Source organism: Callorhinchus milii, unplaced genomic scaffold (assembly GCF_018977255.1).
Source record: "Callorhinchus milii isolate IMCB2004 unplaced genomic scaffold, IMCB_Cmil_1.0 Scaffold2, whole genome shotgun sequence".
Lineage (NCBI taxonomy): Eukaryota > Metazoa > Chordata > Chondrichthyes > Chimaeriformes > Callorhinchidae > Callorhinchus > Callorhinchus milii.
Window position 1 is genome coordinate 74771374 of NW_024704743.1, and position 13160 is coordinate 74784533.

General features: G+C 44.4%; 1 protein-coding gene across 1 annotated transcript in view; it reads left to right on the plus strand.

The window, feature by feature from the left end:
* fyco1a (FYVE and coiled-coil domain autophagy adaptor 1a) overlaps positions 1-13160 on the plus strand; it is a 73427-nt gene that overhangs the window by 30950 nt on the left and 29317 nt on the right. The window contains exon 14 of the mRNA XM_042332493.1: positions 6015-6147. Within this exon, the coding sequence (XP_042188427.1) occupies positions 6015-6147 (133 nt within the window). The remainder of the gene's footprint in view (positions 1-6014; positions 6148-13160) is intronic.

Genomic DNA, 13160 nt, shown 5'->3' on the forward strand with positions numbered 1-13160 from the left:
ATTGAAAAGAATCGAGGGATTTAGGGGATTGTGTAGAGGGTGAGCCCTGATGGAAGGGGAGGGCAGGATGCTGCTGGAAGGGCAAGCCGGCGGAAGCAGATGAGCAGGTCTGCAAACGTCCCGGGTGCTCTCTCTCTCTCTCTCTCTCGGACGTACACTGCGTGCGAGGTGCTGCTGTGGAAAATGATCACAGGCGTTCTAGACAAGGTAAGATTCAGGATTTGGGGCATTAAAATCAAAAGAGCACCAGGATTGCAACCGCTAGTCCCTGCAGGGAGAGAGTGTGCATTCAATTCCAATAAAATCTCTGGAATTTTCATTTATAGATGGGATGGATAGAACTCTGTTTGGTTTGGATACTCTTAAGCGTGGTAAAACAAGGATCTTGAATATACATGTATATTAAATACACGAGTGTGCAGGTGAATACACTCTGCTGTCACAGACTGATATGCAGTTAAAAACTAGCTATCTACGTTTGAGATGTCTGTGGCTGCAACATTACAATACAATACAAAATTACTAGCGTATGGCACCCTTCAGGTTGGGAGGACATCCCAAGCCATTGGACAGGCAGGGATTTGGACCCGAGCTGGGGGTTGGGAGCGTGGAGTGCAGGGAGGGTAGGAGGGTGGCCGAAGGCTCGGTCGAACAGGAGGATTTTGAGACTTGCCTTGAAGGAGGCGAGGGAGGGAGCAAGCTGAAAGGAATGCTGTATAGCATTCCATAGAGTGGGGCCAGAAAGGCTGAAAGCACAACTACCGATTGTGGGGCTATCCGGGTGAGGGACGTGGAACAGCCCAGTCAGCCCATCAGTCAACATTTAGGCTGTCAGCCACATAGTTATATCACTAGCACTTCAGTGTGCTGCACGTTAGCAACTACGTGTCCATTCAGAAATGTTCATGGTTGTGTCCGTTTCACATTTTTTTCCTACTTTTATTTGACTCCGTTCTGCTACGTGTTTTTACGATGCCATGAACCACTCTTATCCTCCTCCACCGCCTGCTCCATGTCTCCCGCGTGACCAGCTCTACCATCGGCGGCCAGGCTTTCAGACTCTGCCCCCACCCTTTGGAACTCCATCACACAATCCCTTTGCCTTGTTCCCTCACTTGCATCCTTCAAGGCACGACTCAAGACCCTCCTTTTCGACCGTGCCTTCAGCCACCCTCCTAACCCCTCTGCGGTCCCTCATCCCAACCCTGCCACGCTCGGGTCCTGATCCCTGAACGATTCAGCGCCTTGGAACATCCGCCCGATGTAAAAGGCACTTTAAAAATGTAATTTTGCTATTGTTACATATAACCTTTTTGTTATCTTTTGCGATAACTTGTCACCTGAAGGGAAATAACTCAAATGATAACTTATCAGAGGTGATGAGTTTTCCAGAGTATCATAGCTATTAGCCACATTGTATTTGGTCCCCTTGGGAGTAATGTTTTATTTAATAATTAGCATGGCCACTGATACATAAACGTTTTGTCATACCATGTGCATACATACTGAATGAGGCACTGATTTGAATACCCAATAAAACAGCATAATCTATGTAACTTAATAATAATAATAATCCTTGCATTTGATATAGTGCTTTTCAAGTCTTCTAGACGTCTCAAAGTGCTTCACAGAATATGCTGTAAAATGAATTGACTGTATATTTGTGGGCGAAACGCGCAATTACGCACAGCAATGTCCCACAAACAGTCGTGGATTGAAAATGACCAATTTATTATTGTTTAGGAGGGATTATTATTAGGCGTGTGGAGTAAGGAAATTTGCCCAAGATTTCGCCCTGTCTGGAATTGAACCCAGGTGTCTCGCTTGCAAGGCGAGTGCTCTAACCACTGAGCTACAGGGCTCCACAATCTAAAAATAGATATTGTTATTCAAGCTGATTACACAATCCTTAGCAAAAATGACGACGGTCACAAAATAGTTTTATTTTTGTTTGCCATCCAATCATTAAGTGTAGTCCTGGGCACCTTATACTTTGTTGCAACTGCGGATTTGCTTTGCCCACTGATGAGTTATCAGAGATATTTTACGTGGAAGCAGTGTCTTAAAAGTGTGAAAGTCTGAGTTATGAGATATCCAGGGTGATTAGTTATCAGAGGAACATAGTTCCTCTGGTAACTAATTATATATGTGAGTTATATGGGGTTAACGACTTATCCCAAGGTCGAGTTATCAAAAGTTTCACTATACATTTTAGGAAATAAAAATGTATACAACAATAACTTGCATTAATATAGCAGCATTCACGCGGGGGTAGGGTCTCGGAGCTCTCTGAGCACTCCACTCAGAATAGATAAAAAGTAGGGAAATTAGATTAAAGTAGATAGTTTCAGTGGAGAGAAAGTAATGCCCTGGAAAATAAGAACCTAAATGGGTTAGAGGAGCAAAGGGATCTTGGGGTACATATACACCATTCACTAAAAGTAGCAACACGGGTTAATAAGGCCATAAAAAAGGCAAACCAAGCATTGTGGTTCATTTCTAGAGGGATAGAAATGAAAAGCAGGGAAGTTATGGTAAACCTCTATAGACCCTTGGTTAGATCACACTTAGAATACTGTGTGCATTTCTGGGCCCCACGTTATAGAAGAGATGTAGAGGCACTGGAGAGGGTGCAAAGGAGATTCACAAGGATGATCCTGAACTGAGAGGTTATACCTATCAGGAAAGGCTGAACATAGTTGGACTCTTTTTTTCTTGAAATGAGGAGGGTAAGGGGTGATCTGATAGAGGTCTTTAAAATTATGAAAGGTTTTGATAGGGTAGACATAGAGAAAATGTTTCCACTTGTGGGAGAGACCAAAAACAGTGGCCATCAATATAAAATAGTCACAAATAGATCAAATAGGGAAGTTAGAAGAAATTTCTTCACACAGAGAGTGGTGGGAATGTGGAACTTGCTACCACAAGGAGTTGTAGAGGCAAATAGCATAGATGTATTTAAGGGGAAGCGAGATAGGTACATGAGGGTGAAAGGAATAGAAGGTTATGCTTGAAGGCTCAGTTGAGAAAGGGCAGGAGGAGGCTCATGTGGAACATAAACACCGGCATAGACCAGTTGGGCCGAATGGCGTGTTTCTGTGCTGTATATTCTAATGTATTCTAATGTATGCAATGGTGCAGTTGTGATGGTTTTAACAGTATCCTTCTCTGGTGAGATGTTTGTGATTCCAAGCCATTAAAGAATAGTGTGAAAAGCAAGAGACACAAACTCCACCTTTGAAACTCCACTCATCACTATTAACAGGCAGAGCTTTTCCTCTTGGTCATAAGCTTGTGCTTCAACTTGTGTATTGCTCAGCCAATACACAATTTGTGGAGTCCTGTAGCTCAGTGGTTAGAGCACTCACTTTGCAAGTGAGAGACCTGAGTTCAATTCCAGGCAGAGGGCGAAACCTTGGGCAAGTTTCCTTACTCCACACAGAGCCTAATAATAATCCCTCCAAAAAACCAAAAACAATAATTAAATTGGTCATTTTCAATCTACGACTGTTTGTGGGACATTGCTGTGCGCAATTGGCTGCCGCGTTCGCCCACAAATGTACAGTCAATTCACTTTACAGTGTGTTCTGTGAAGCGCTTTGGGACGTCCTCCCGACGTGAAAACGCTATATCAAATGCAAGGATTATTATTATTATTATTAATTTAGAATGCAAGTTAATTTGACTTTAGAATACAAGTTAATTAGCCTTCAAAACCCTCTACGGCCTTGTTCCTTCCTACCTCTGTGACCTGCTAACGCCATATCAACCTGTCCATTCCATCCACTCAGCAGGCTCCGGCCTGCTCCACGTCTCCCACTTGACTCACCCCACCAGCAGCGGTCGGGCCTTCAGCTGCTGCCCCCACAGTCCATCCCACAGTCCCTTCGCCTCACTCCATCCCTTGCCTCCTTCAAGGCACGTTTCAAAACCCTGCTCTTCGACCGTGCCTTCGGCCATCCTCCTAACCCTACCATCCCTGTCCTCCACCCCTCCTGATCCCAACCCCCTGCTCGGGTCCAAATCCCTGACTGTCCAGCGCCTTGGGATGTCCTCCCAACGTGAAAATTACTGTACAAATCTAATTTGTTGTTGTTGATGCCCAATTCTTAAAAGTTTCTTAAAGGTTTCACCTAGAGACCGCTGTCAAATGCCTTTTGAGAATTTAGCCACCATCACATTAGTTTAGTCTATTAAAATAAAATCCATTACATTCATGTGGTTGCTGCATTCGCCACAAAATTTGCGTCCTTTCGTTGACGTGGTAAGGCGCTCTTTCAATCTGTTTACTTAAACCACAACTGTGTGACACTGCTGTGTGCAATTGGCTGCCTCATTTCACCGACAAATACGCAGTACATTAATTTCAAGGTATATTCTGTGAAGTACTTTGAGATGTTTTTGAAGGAGGCAAAAGAGGGAGCAAGGTGAAGGGATTGTGTGATAGAGTTCCAAAGAATGGGGAGAGAGAGGCCGAAAGCCGGGTCATCGATGGTAGGGCGGGTTGGGCGCGAGACCTGGAGCCTGCTGAGCGGAGGGAGCGGACAGTTTGATAGGGGGTCAGCAGGTCAAAGATGTAGTGGGGGCAAGCCTTGGAGGCCCTTGAACGTGAGGACGACGATTTTGAATTCTATCCTCTGAGGGATGGGAAGTCAGGGGAGGGTGGGGTGATGGGGTCATGGAACCTGGTGCAGGAGTGGACACGAGCTGCTGAGTACTGGATGATCTGCAACTTGTGGAGGGAAATGTTGGGGAGGCCGACATTTCTGTAGTCGAGCCTTGAGGTGACGAATGCGTGTGTGAGGGTTTCGGCAGCTTAAGGGGTGAGGCAGTGACTGAGTCAGGCAATGGCACGGATATGGGGGAGAAAGGACAGTTGAGGATCGAACAAAAACACCCAGGTTCCTAAGTGGCTAGGTTAGATGGAGTGTGCAACCGTGGATACTGATACTGAGGTGCGGAGGCACCGGCACAAGCCAACCAAGAGAGCCTCAGTCTTGCTGACATTCAACTATAGAAAGTTGGTTCTCATCCAGGACTTGATGTCAGACAGGCAAGGCAGTCTGTCAGGGCAGCAGTTGTCCTGGAGTTGAGGGTGGAGGGAGAAAGATAGAGTTGGGTGTCATCTGCATACTTTTAGAGGTTGACCCCATGACTGCGGATGATGTCACCAAGGGGGAGCATGTAGAGTTGAAGAGGAGGGGACCGAGGATGGAGCCCTGAGGAATGCCTCACAAGACTGTGCGGAAGCTGGAAGAGAAACCATTGGCAGAAACAAATTGGAGATGGTGTGAGAGATGAGACCTGAACTATTCAAGAACAGCACTTTGAAGGCTGAGGCAGCAGAGAGGTCGAAGAGGATGAGGAGGCAGAGTGAGCCCTGGTCACAGATGGACAAAATGTCATTTGTCACCTTGACCAGAGCAGACTATGAGCAGCGACTGGAGGAACTGGGAATTTTTCAATTGGAACAAAAAAGTTTGATAGTAATCTTTAAAATTATGAGGGGGTTTGATGGAGTCAGTAGGCAGAAATTATTTCCACTGGTTGGTGAGTTAGTAATTTTAAGATGGTTAGCAAATGAGCAAATGGGGGTTTACACTGTTTAGTTAGGATATGAATGCCCTGCTGTCCAGTGCCTTGGGACGTCCTCACGACGTGAAAGGCGCTCTATAAATGGAATCTTGCTGTTGTTGTTGTTGGGAGTGGTGTTAACTACAGGGGTATGGGGAAAGGGTCGGTAAATGGGACTGAAAGGATTGATCTTAAAAGAGCCAGCACAGACACGATGAGACAAATTTCCTTCCTCTGTCCAGTAAATGGTTCTATGATATATGATTTGCTCCATGTAAGAGCATTGATAATCATCCTATTCTCAACTAGTTCTTCACCACAAATGTAAGCATAATGAGTGATACCGGTTTCATTCTGTGCTTTATGTTCTTACTCTCATGGTACATTCTGTTTGCTCTATATATAGAAGTATAAGCAATGCCAATTTTTGCCATTTATAGAAACTTTTACAAAGCCGGATGATGCAACGTTTGACATCATCACAGATGAAGAGCTCAATGAAATTGAAGAAAATGACTGTTGTCCACCTATAAGAAGCCAATCAGAGTCATCTTTTGAGAATACTCCATCTCTGTGAGTAAATGCTCTTGGAACGTACCTTGTCTCAAATGAAACGATGATTAACATATTGTGGCGTAATGATATATGTACAATATAAATGAAAACTTCCTCTGAAGAGCAGTTAAATTAGAACTGTCTTAGTTTTTCCCTCATTGTGAGTTTTAGCTTTTGATCACTATAATTTTCAAATGAATGGAATACATCCAGTCTGTACAGTTCATACAGTTTCCAGTCTGAGTATTTATTTAAACATTTAAATCAGTTATTTTTCATATTGCCCTTCAGCAGCAGCCATTTTTCTGCAACAAATTAGCCAGTTACTAATCTCTCTGTGTTACCCTTGATACTCAATGACATCAGTTTCTAAAGGAGCCTTGTGTGATTTTGGTGAAGGCCTTTTGAATGTCTAGGTACACAACGTCATATGCATTTGAAATCGGCATGTCAACAACAACAACAACAACAAGATTCCATTTATAAAGCGCCTTTCACGTCAGGAGGACGTCCCAAGGCGCTGCACAGTTGGGTCATGACCCGAGCAGGGGGGAAATGGTCAGGGTGAGGGGAGGGAAGGGAGGGAGCGAGGAGGGGGAAATGGTCAGGGTGAGGGGAGGGAAGGGAGGGAGCGAGGAGGGGGGAAATGGTCAGGGTGAGGGGAGGGAAGGAAGGGAGCGAGGAGGGGAAGAGAGTCGAGAGGGGAGCTGAAGGCTCGGTCAAAGAGAAAGGTTTTGAGACCGGCCTTGAAGGAGGAGAGGGAGGAAGCGGCGAAGGCACTGGGGGATAGAGTTCCAGAGCCTGGGGGCTGAGAGGCTGAAGGCCCGACCACCGATGGTAGGGCGGTTGGGGCGGGGGACGTGGAGCAGACCGGAGCCAGAGGAACGGAGGGTACGGGCAGGTAGGTAGGGGGATAGTAGGTTGGAGAGGTAGGAGGGAGCAAGGCCGTGAATGGCCTTGTAGGTGAGGATGAGGATCTTGAAATCAATCCTCTGGGGGATGGGGAGCCAGTGGAGGCGAGCGAGGGTGGGAGTGATGTGGTCGCGGTGTCTGGTGCGGGACAGTACACGAGCTGCAGAGTTCTGAATGACCTGCAGCTTGTGGAGGGAGGTGGCGGGAAGGCCGGCGAGGAGAGAGTTCCCATAGTCCAGCCTTGAGGTGACAAAGGCGTGGACCAGGGTTTCAGCAGCGTGAGGGGTGAGGTAATGCCGTAGTCTGGCGATGTTCCGGAGGTGATGGAAGGCGGTGCCAGTTGTGGTGCGGATGTGAGGGAGAAAGGACAGCTCAGGGTCGAACAAAACGCCGAGGTTCCTGACTGGCTTTGAGAGGTGGAGAGTGCAGCCTTGGATGCTGATGGTGTCAGCGCCTGAGGTGCGGAGGCGCTGACGTGAGCCAATCAGGAGGGCCTCGGTTTTTCGCAGGTTGAGCTGAAGAAAGTTTTCTCTCGTCCAGGACTCGATGTCGGACAGGCAGGGTGTCAGGACATCGGTGGTCGTGGAGTTGAGAGTAGAGGAGGAAAGGTAGAGTTGGGTGTCATCCGCATACATGTGGAAGTTAACCCCATGTCTGCGGATGATGTCACCAAGGGGGAGCATATAGAGGGTGAAGAGGAGGGGACCGAAGACAGAGCCCTGAGGGACTCCACATGAGACAGTACGGGGGGTGGAGGAGAAGCCATTCGTCGAGACAAAGTGAAGACGGTGAGAAAGGTACGACCTAAACCACTCAAGGACAGTGCCTCGAAGGTTGAGGTGGGAGGACAAGCGGTGGAGTAGGATAGCGTGGTCACCTCCTCAAAACGTTTATGGGGTTGTTAGATGAGATCTACTGCCTTGTGTCTCCAAGCAGTGCATAGTTCTTTCATCCCATGGGATATATTGGCTTTCAGCCCCTTGAGCTATAAGTTCTTGCCTCACATTCTTTAGTCCTGTTGTTCTCATGAATCATCATTTGCTGTCCCTCATCACAAAGTTAAAGCCTCAGATTGTGATAAGAGTCTGTATGAAAGCTATGATATGCCACAATCATAATTTGTGTAGTGTCAAATGTGCAATGTGCTGTCTTCAGCCTAAATCCTGACCACTATAATAACTCACACACTTCAAAGAGGTTGCTTTTCACACAGACTTTGCAGTGAAACTTTTATTTCCAATTTTCTTTAAATTGGAAGTGGCACATTCTATGATTTTACTGATGTATTGACTATCCTCAATAATTCTCTAAGCTCTACGTGAATACAAAATGCAAAGACAGTAAACACTGGTACACCAGATTCTGTGCTTGAGTTTAACCAGTTGTTCCTTGTAGAATATGTTCAAAGATCCCCAATTTAGATACTCAAATCTATATTCTCAGCTCTAAATGCTTTCAGTAATTTTACAATTTGAAGAAAGCATGAGATGTTAAAAGGTTATTATATGTTAAGACCATAAGACGTAGGAGTAGACTATTCAGCCCCTCGAGCCTGCCCTGGCATTAATGCAAGATTCATCAGTAATGCAAGAGTGATTGCGCTGATGCAAGAACTGATGTTAACCTGGCACTGATCAAAGATTCATTACGCATGAAACCAACAGACCACAAAACCTGCAAGGTCTTGTCACACCATACTTGTATCATTTTGTTTTGATATTTTCAGAACCTGGTGAAAGCTAAGAACCTGAGTTCCAAACATGCCTTTAGTGCAATCCTGTAGCGTATTGGTTAGCACGCTCATCTCTCAAGCGAGAAGACCTGGGATCAATTCCCGGACCTGGCAAAACCTTAGCCAGGTTTCCTTACTCCACACTCCTCTGTTTACCTACCAGTAAGTTAGTCGATTGGCATAATAATCCCTTCAAAAAAAATAATAATTTAGTCATTCAATCCATGAAAATGTTTTTGCTATCACATTACTTTAGTTCCTTAAAATAAAATGCATTGCGTTCATGTAACTGTAGCTTTCGCCCACAAAATTCACATCCTCTCGACGACCATAATAAGACACTTTATCAATTTGTGTTCCTAGCAGTAAATCGGAATCCAGGTGTTAATCAATTGTCAGATCGATTTTCCGTGGAGAAAAATCCCTTCAAAAAAAATAATCAAATCAAATAAAAAATGATTTGGTAACCCAATTCTTGACTGTTTGTACAACAAAAACAAAAGTTGCTGAGAATACTCAGCAGGTCAGGCAGCATCTATGGAGAAAGAAACGTTTCGGACATTTTGTGGACGTTTCGGGTCCACAAACCTTCGTCAGAACTGTTTGTAGGACACTGCTGTGAAGAATTAGCTACAACGTTTTGCCCACATAATACAATAAATCCACTTTACAATAGTCAGTGAAGCACTTTGAGACATCTCAACAATGTGATAAGGCGCTATATAAAATGCAAGAATTGTTATTATTTATTGTATAGAGAATGACTGCAGTGTATACAGGAACCATTTTAGGGAGCCATTTCCTGGTAGTGTTTGCTTGAGTAATACGCTTGAGGAATACTGAGGATAGATTTCAAGGAACATCTCTCTACTGGTTTGAGGAAATGGATGCAAGATATTATCTCTAATAAGAATGATCGTTGCTCACATGACTCTTGCAAAATTTAGAGTGGACCAAGCCTCCAGACCATTTGATTTGTTTCTGTCTGCGAGCATGTTGCTCTGCTGGAGTCAACCAAACATCAGCAAGGTAAACATATTTAATTCACTTTATCAGGTTGAAAATTTTGTTTACAGTTCCAGACCAGCATTCGTTTCAGCAGTATTATGCTGGTGCAGAAACTCAGTGTCTTGTTTGACTCCCAACTGTTATGTCCTTTAAACCCCATGTGTGTGCTCTGACCGCTCAGCTTTCCCTCACCTCTGAAATTTTGCCCACCTCACTACCTCTTCACTCAGACCACCGAGACCCTCATCCATGCTTTTCTCACCCTCAGGGTTGATACTGTATGGCATTACAGTGACAGTGCATCTGGTTGAAGATGTTTTAGTTTGTTCTGTGTATTTTGCACAATGACCTGATATTGTTCATACACACAATGAGTCCGGTACCAATTAGTATGGGTATTGAATTCCAATGTAATCCTTTATCCTGTTTGAGAATTTTAAATTGTAAATCTATGCCTTCCAGTTCAGCTCTCCCTGTTCATGTATTCAAATGACAAAAGGACTAAAATATGAATTTTACATAAGTCAAAATCTTTCATGCATGCATACATCAACAGAGTGGTATAGAAATGGACACATAATCATACCAATGAGGTTCATGGATATGTGGTCTAATTGCTCAGTTTAATTATGAGTGCAAACTTCTATCTCTAGCCTCTGATAGGTTTGCATGCATTGTTGCACCACAGCCTATTTCTGCAACATATTTATTGCATTCACTAGCTAGAGGAACTGCTACATTACTGAAAATTTATAAAAATGTTTAAAAAGTGGTAGATTATCCAGGGAACCATTCCAATGATAGTTGCAAAGCTATGTGTAATTTTTCTATTTTTTACCATTGGTAAAATTAGCAGTTGAACCAGAATTCAGAGAATTTGTGGGCTTTCTGAAATCTTGAAATTAGTCATGTGGTTAAAATGTGCTAATGTTATACATATAAAATAATTTTGATACAGTCTACATTTCTTAGAAGCTGCTGTTAACACCTCATGTGTTGTGCTATTCTACACTTTGTTGCTTTGACCACATAGCACATTAGTCAGCTATATCACTGTCTTTACCTTACATCTGATCTCAGTAGATCAGACAAGCAACCAAATTTAAAAGTCTTATTTTATTGGACAAATCAATTTGAAACCAGTACATGATTTCTAAATAACATAGGGCTGATTTAAAAGAAACTCTTCATCATATTGTACTTGAGGCTTGGTTCTTTTCACCTCAAAGAACTTTGCACAATATTTTGAAGTAGTGTCTGTTTGCACAGGTAGCAAGTGATCTGCATCAGTATCATCCTATCGACAGAAATTAAATAAATATCCTGTTTTTTGATCAGTTATAATAATAATCCTTGAATTGATATATAGCACCTTATCAGTTGTTGAGAAGCCTCAAAGCACTTAATAACACATGGGAGCACCCATTATAACGCAGTCATTAGGGTCCGTGTAAACCAAAGCATCGCAATAACAAAGCGCAGTAACTGATCAGCAATTCCAAGTTCCCTGAGAAGGCATGCAGTTTCCTGTGCACTTCCCACACTGAAGAATAGTTATCTTCTGCCTTATCAGGTTGCACCAAGCTTGCTTTTTGCAAGCTGCGCAGCTCATGGGAAATGACACTTGCCTCGCCCTGATGACCTAGAAGTTTGCCACTTTTTAGTACACAGGGTACCAGCCATCATGCAGAAAATCAAAATGGCTGGTTTCTAGGACATCTGGTCCCAGTCAGCATCACTTCGCGATGAAGTGACCTGATGAGCCGGAGGTTGGCAGGAAGCACCTTTAATGTCTGTAAATGTGTTTCTTTTTCTGTGTCTGTGAGTGTCTGAGTATGTGTGTGTGTGTGTGTGGGGGGGGGGGGGGGGGTCTTTCACTCTCTCTCTATGAGTGTGTCTCCCTCTGTGTGTGTGTCTCTTTCTCTATATGTTTGAGTGTGTGTGTCTCTGTGTCTGTGCGTGTGTGTCTCTCTGTGAGTGTGTGTGCATGTCTTTTTCTGTGTCTGAGTGTGTGTGTGTCTGTGAGTGTGTGTGTGTCTGTGAGTGTGTGTGTGTCTGTGAGTGTGTGTGTCTCTGTGAGTGTGTGTGTCTCTCGCAGTGAGTGTCTCTTTGTCCGTGAGTGTGTGTGTGTGTATAGATCGTAACAACTCTCTGTGTAAAAAAATGTTCTCATCTCCCCTCTGGTTCTTTTGCCAATTATCTTGAATCTATGTCCCCGAGTTACTGACCCATCTGCCAATGGAAACAGTTTTTCCTTATTTACTCTATAAAAATCCCTCACACAGGTTAGCATCCCAGAGTGTGACCCTTCAAGTGCTACCTGAAGATGTGGAAGGAGTGGGCAAGGTGGAGGGATAGAGGAAGAGCATTTCAGAGACCCGGTATGGTCGTAGGCAGACAATGTGGCTGAGGTGGAGGAAAGCGGTCATGGTCAGGGACCAGGTTGGGATAAGAACAGCTGTGGGTCAAGTCTGACGCCAAAGTTGCGCACCAGTTCAGTGAGTCTGAGGAATAGGCTGGGGAGGTTGAGGAGATCAGAGCCGCAGGATAGAAGATGTTGATGGAAGCCAAGGCTTCCGTCTTGTCTACATTTAGTTGCAGGCCCTGGTGTCTGACAAGCGAACTGACAGAACATTGTCGGTCCTGGAGTCGAATGCTGGAGGAGAAGTAGATTTGGGTGTCATCCACATACATATGGAAGTTGACCCCCATGTCTGCGGATGATATCGCCGAGAGGAAGCATGTAGATGAGGAAGAGGAGGGTGCCAAGGATGGAGCCTTGTGGTACGTTACACGGAGGAGAAGAAACCGTTTGCAGAGATGAAGTGAAGGCGGTTGTTAAGTACGACTTGAACTAGGATAGTGTGGTCCCACTGAGGTGGATGAGGGAGGAGAGGCGGTGGATGAGGATGGAGTGGTGGACCATGTTGAACATGGGCGGAAAGGTCCAGGAGGACGAGGAAGCAGAGTCGCACAGAGAGAGGACATAATTTATGACCTTTACAAGGGTTGTCTCTGTGTTGTGGGCAAGGCAGAAACCATAAAAAATATGCAGAGTTGTAGTAAATCCTCTGAAACACTTCTACAATAATAATAATAATCCTTGCATTTGATATAGCACTTTTTTACGTCTTCTAGACGTCTCAAAGGACATCACAGAATAGACTATAGAGTGAATTGTATATTTGTGGGCGAAACACGACAGCTAATTGCGCACAGTAGTGTCTCACAAACATTCGTGGATTGAAGTGACCAATTTTATTATTGTGGTTTTTTTTGAAGGATTATTATCAGGCATGTGGAGTAAGGAAACTTGCCCATGGTTTCGCTCTGAGGGAATTGAACCCAGGTCTCTCGCTTGTGAGACTAGTGCTCTAAC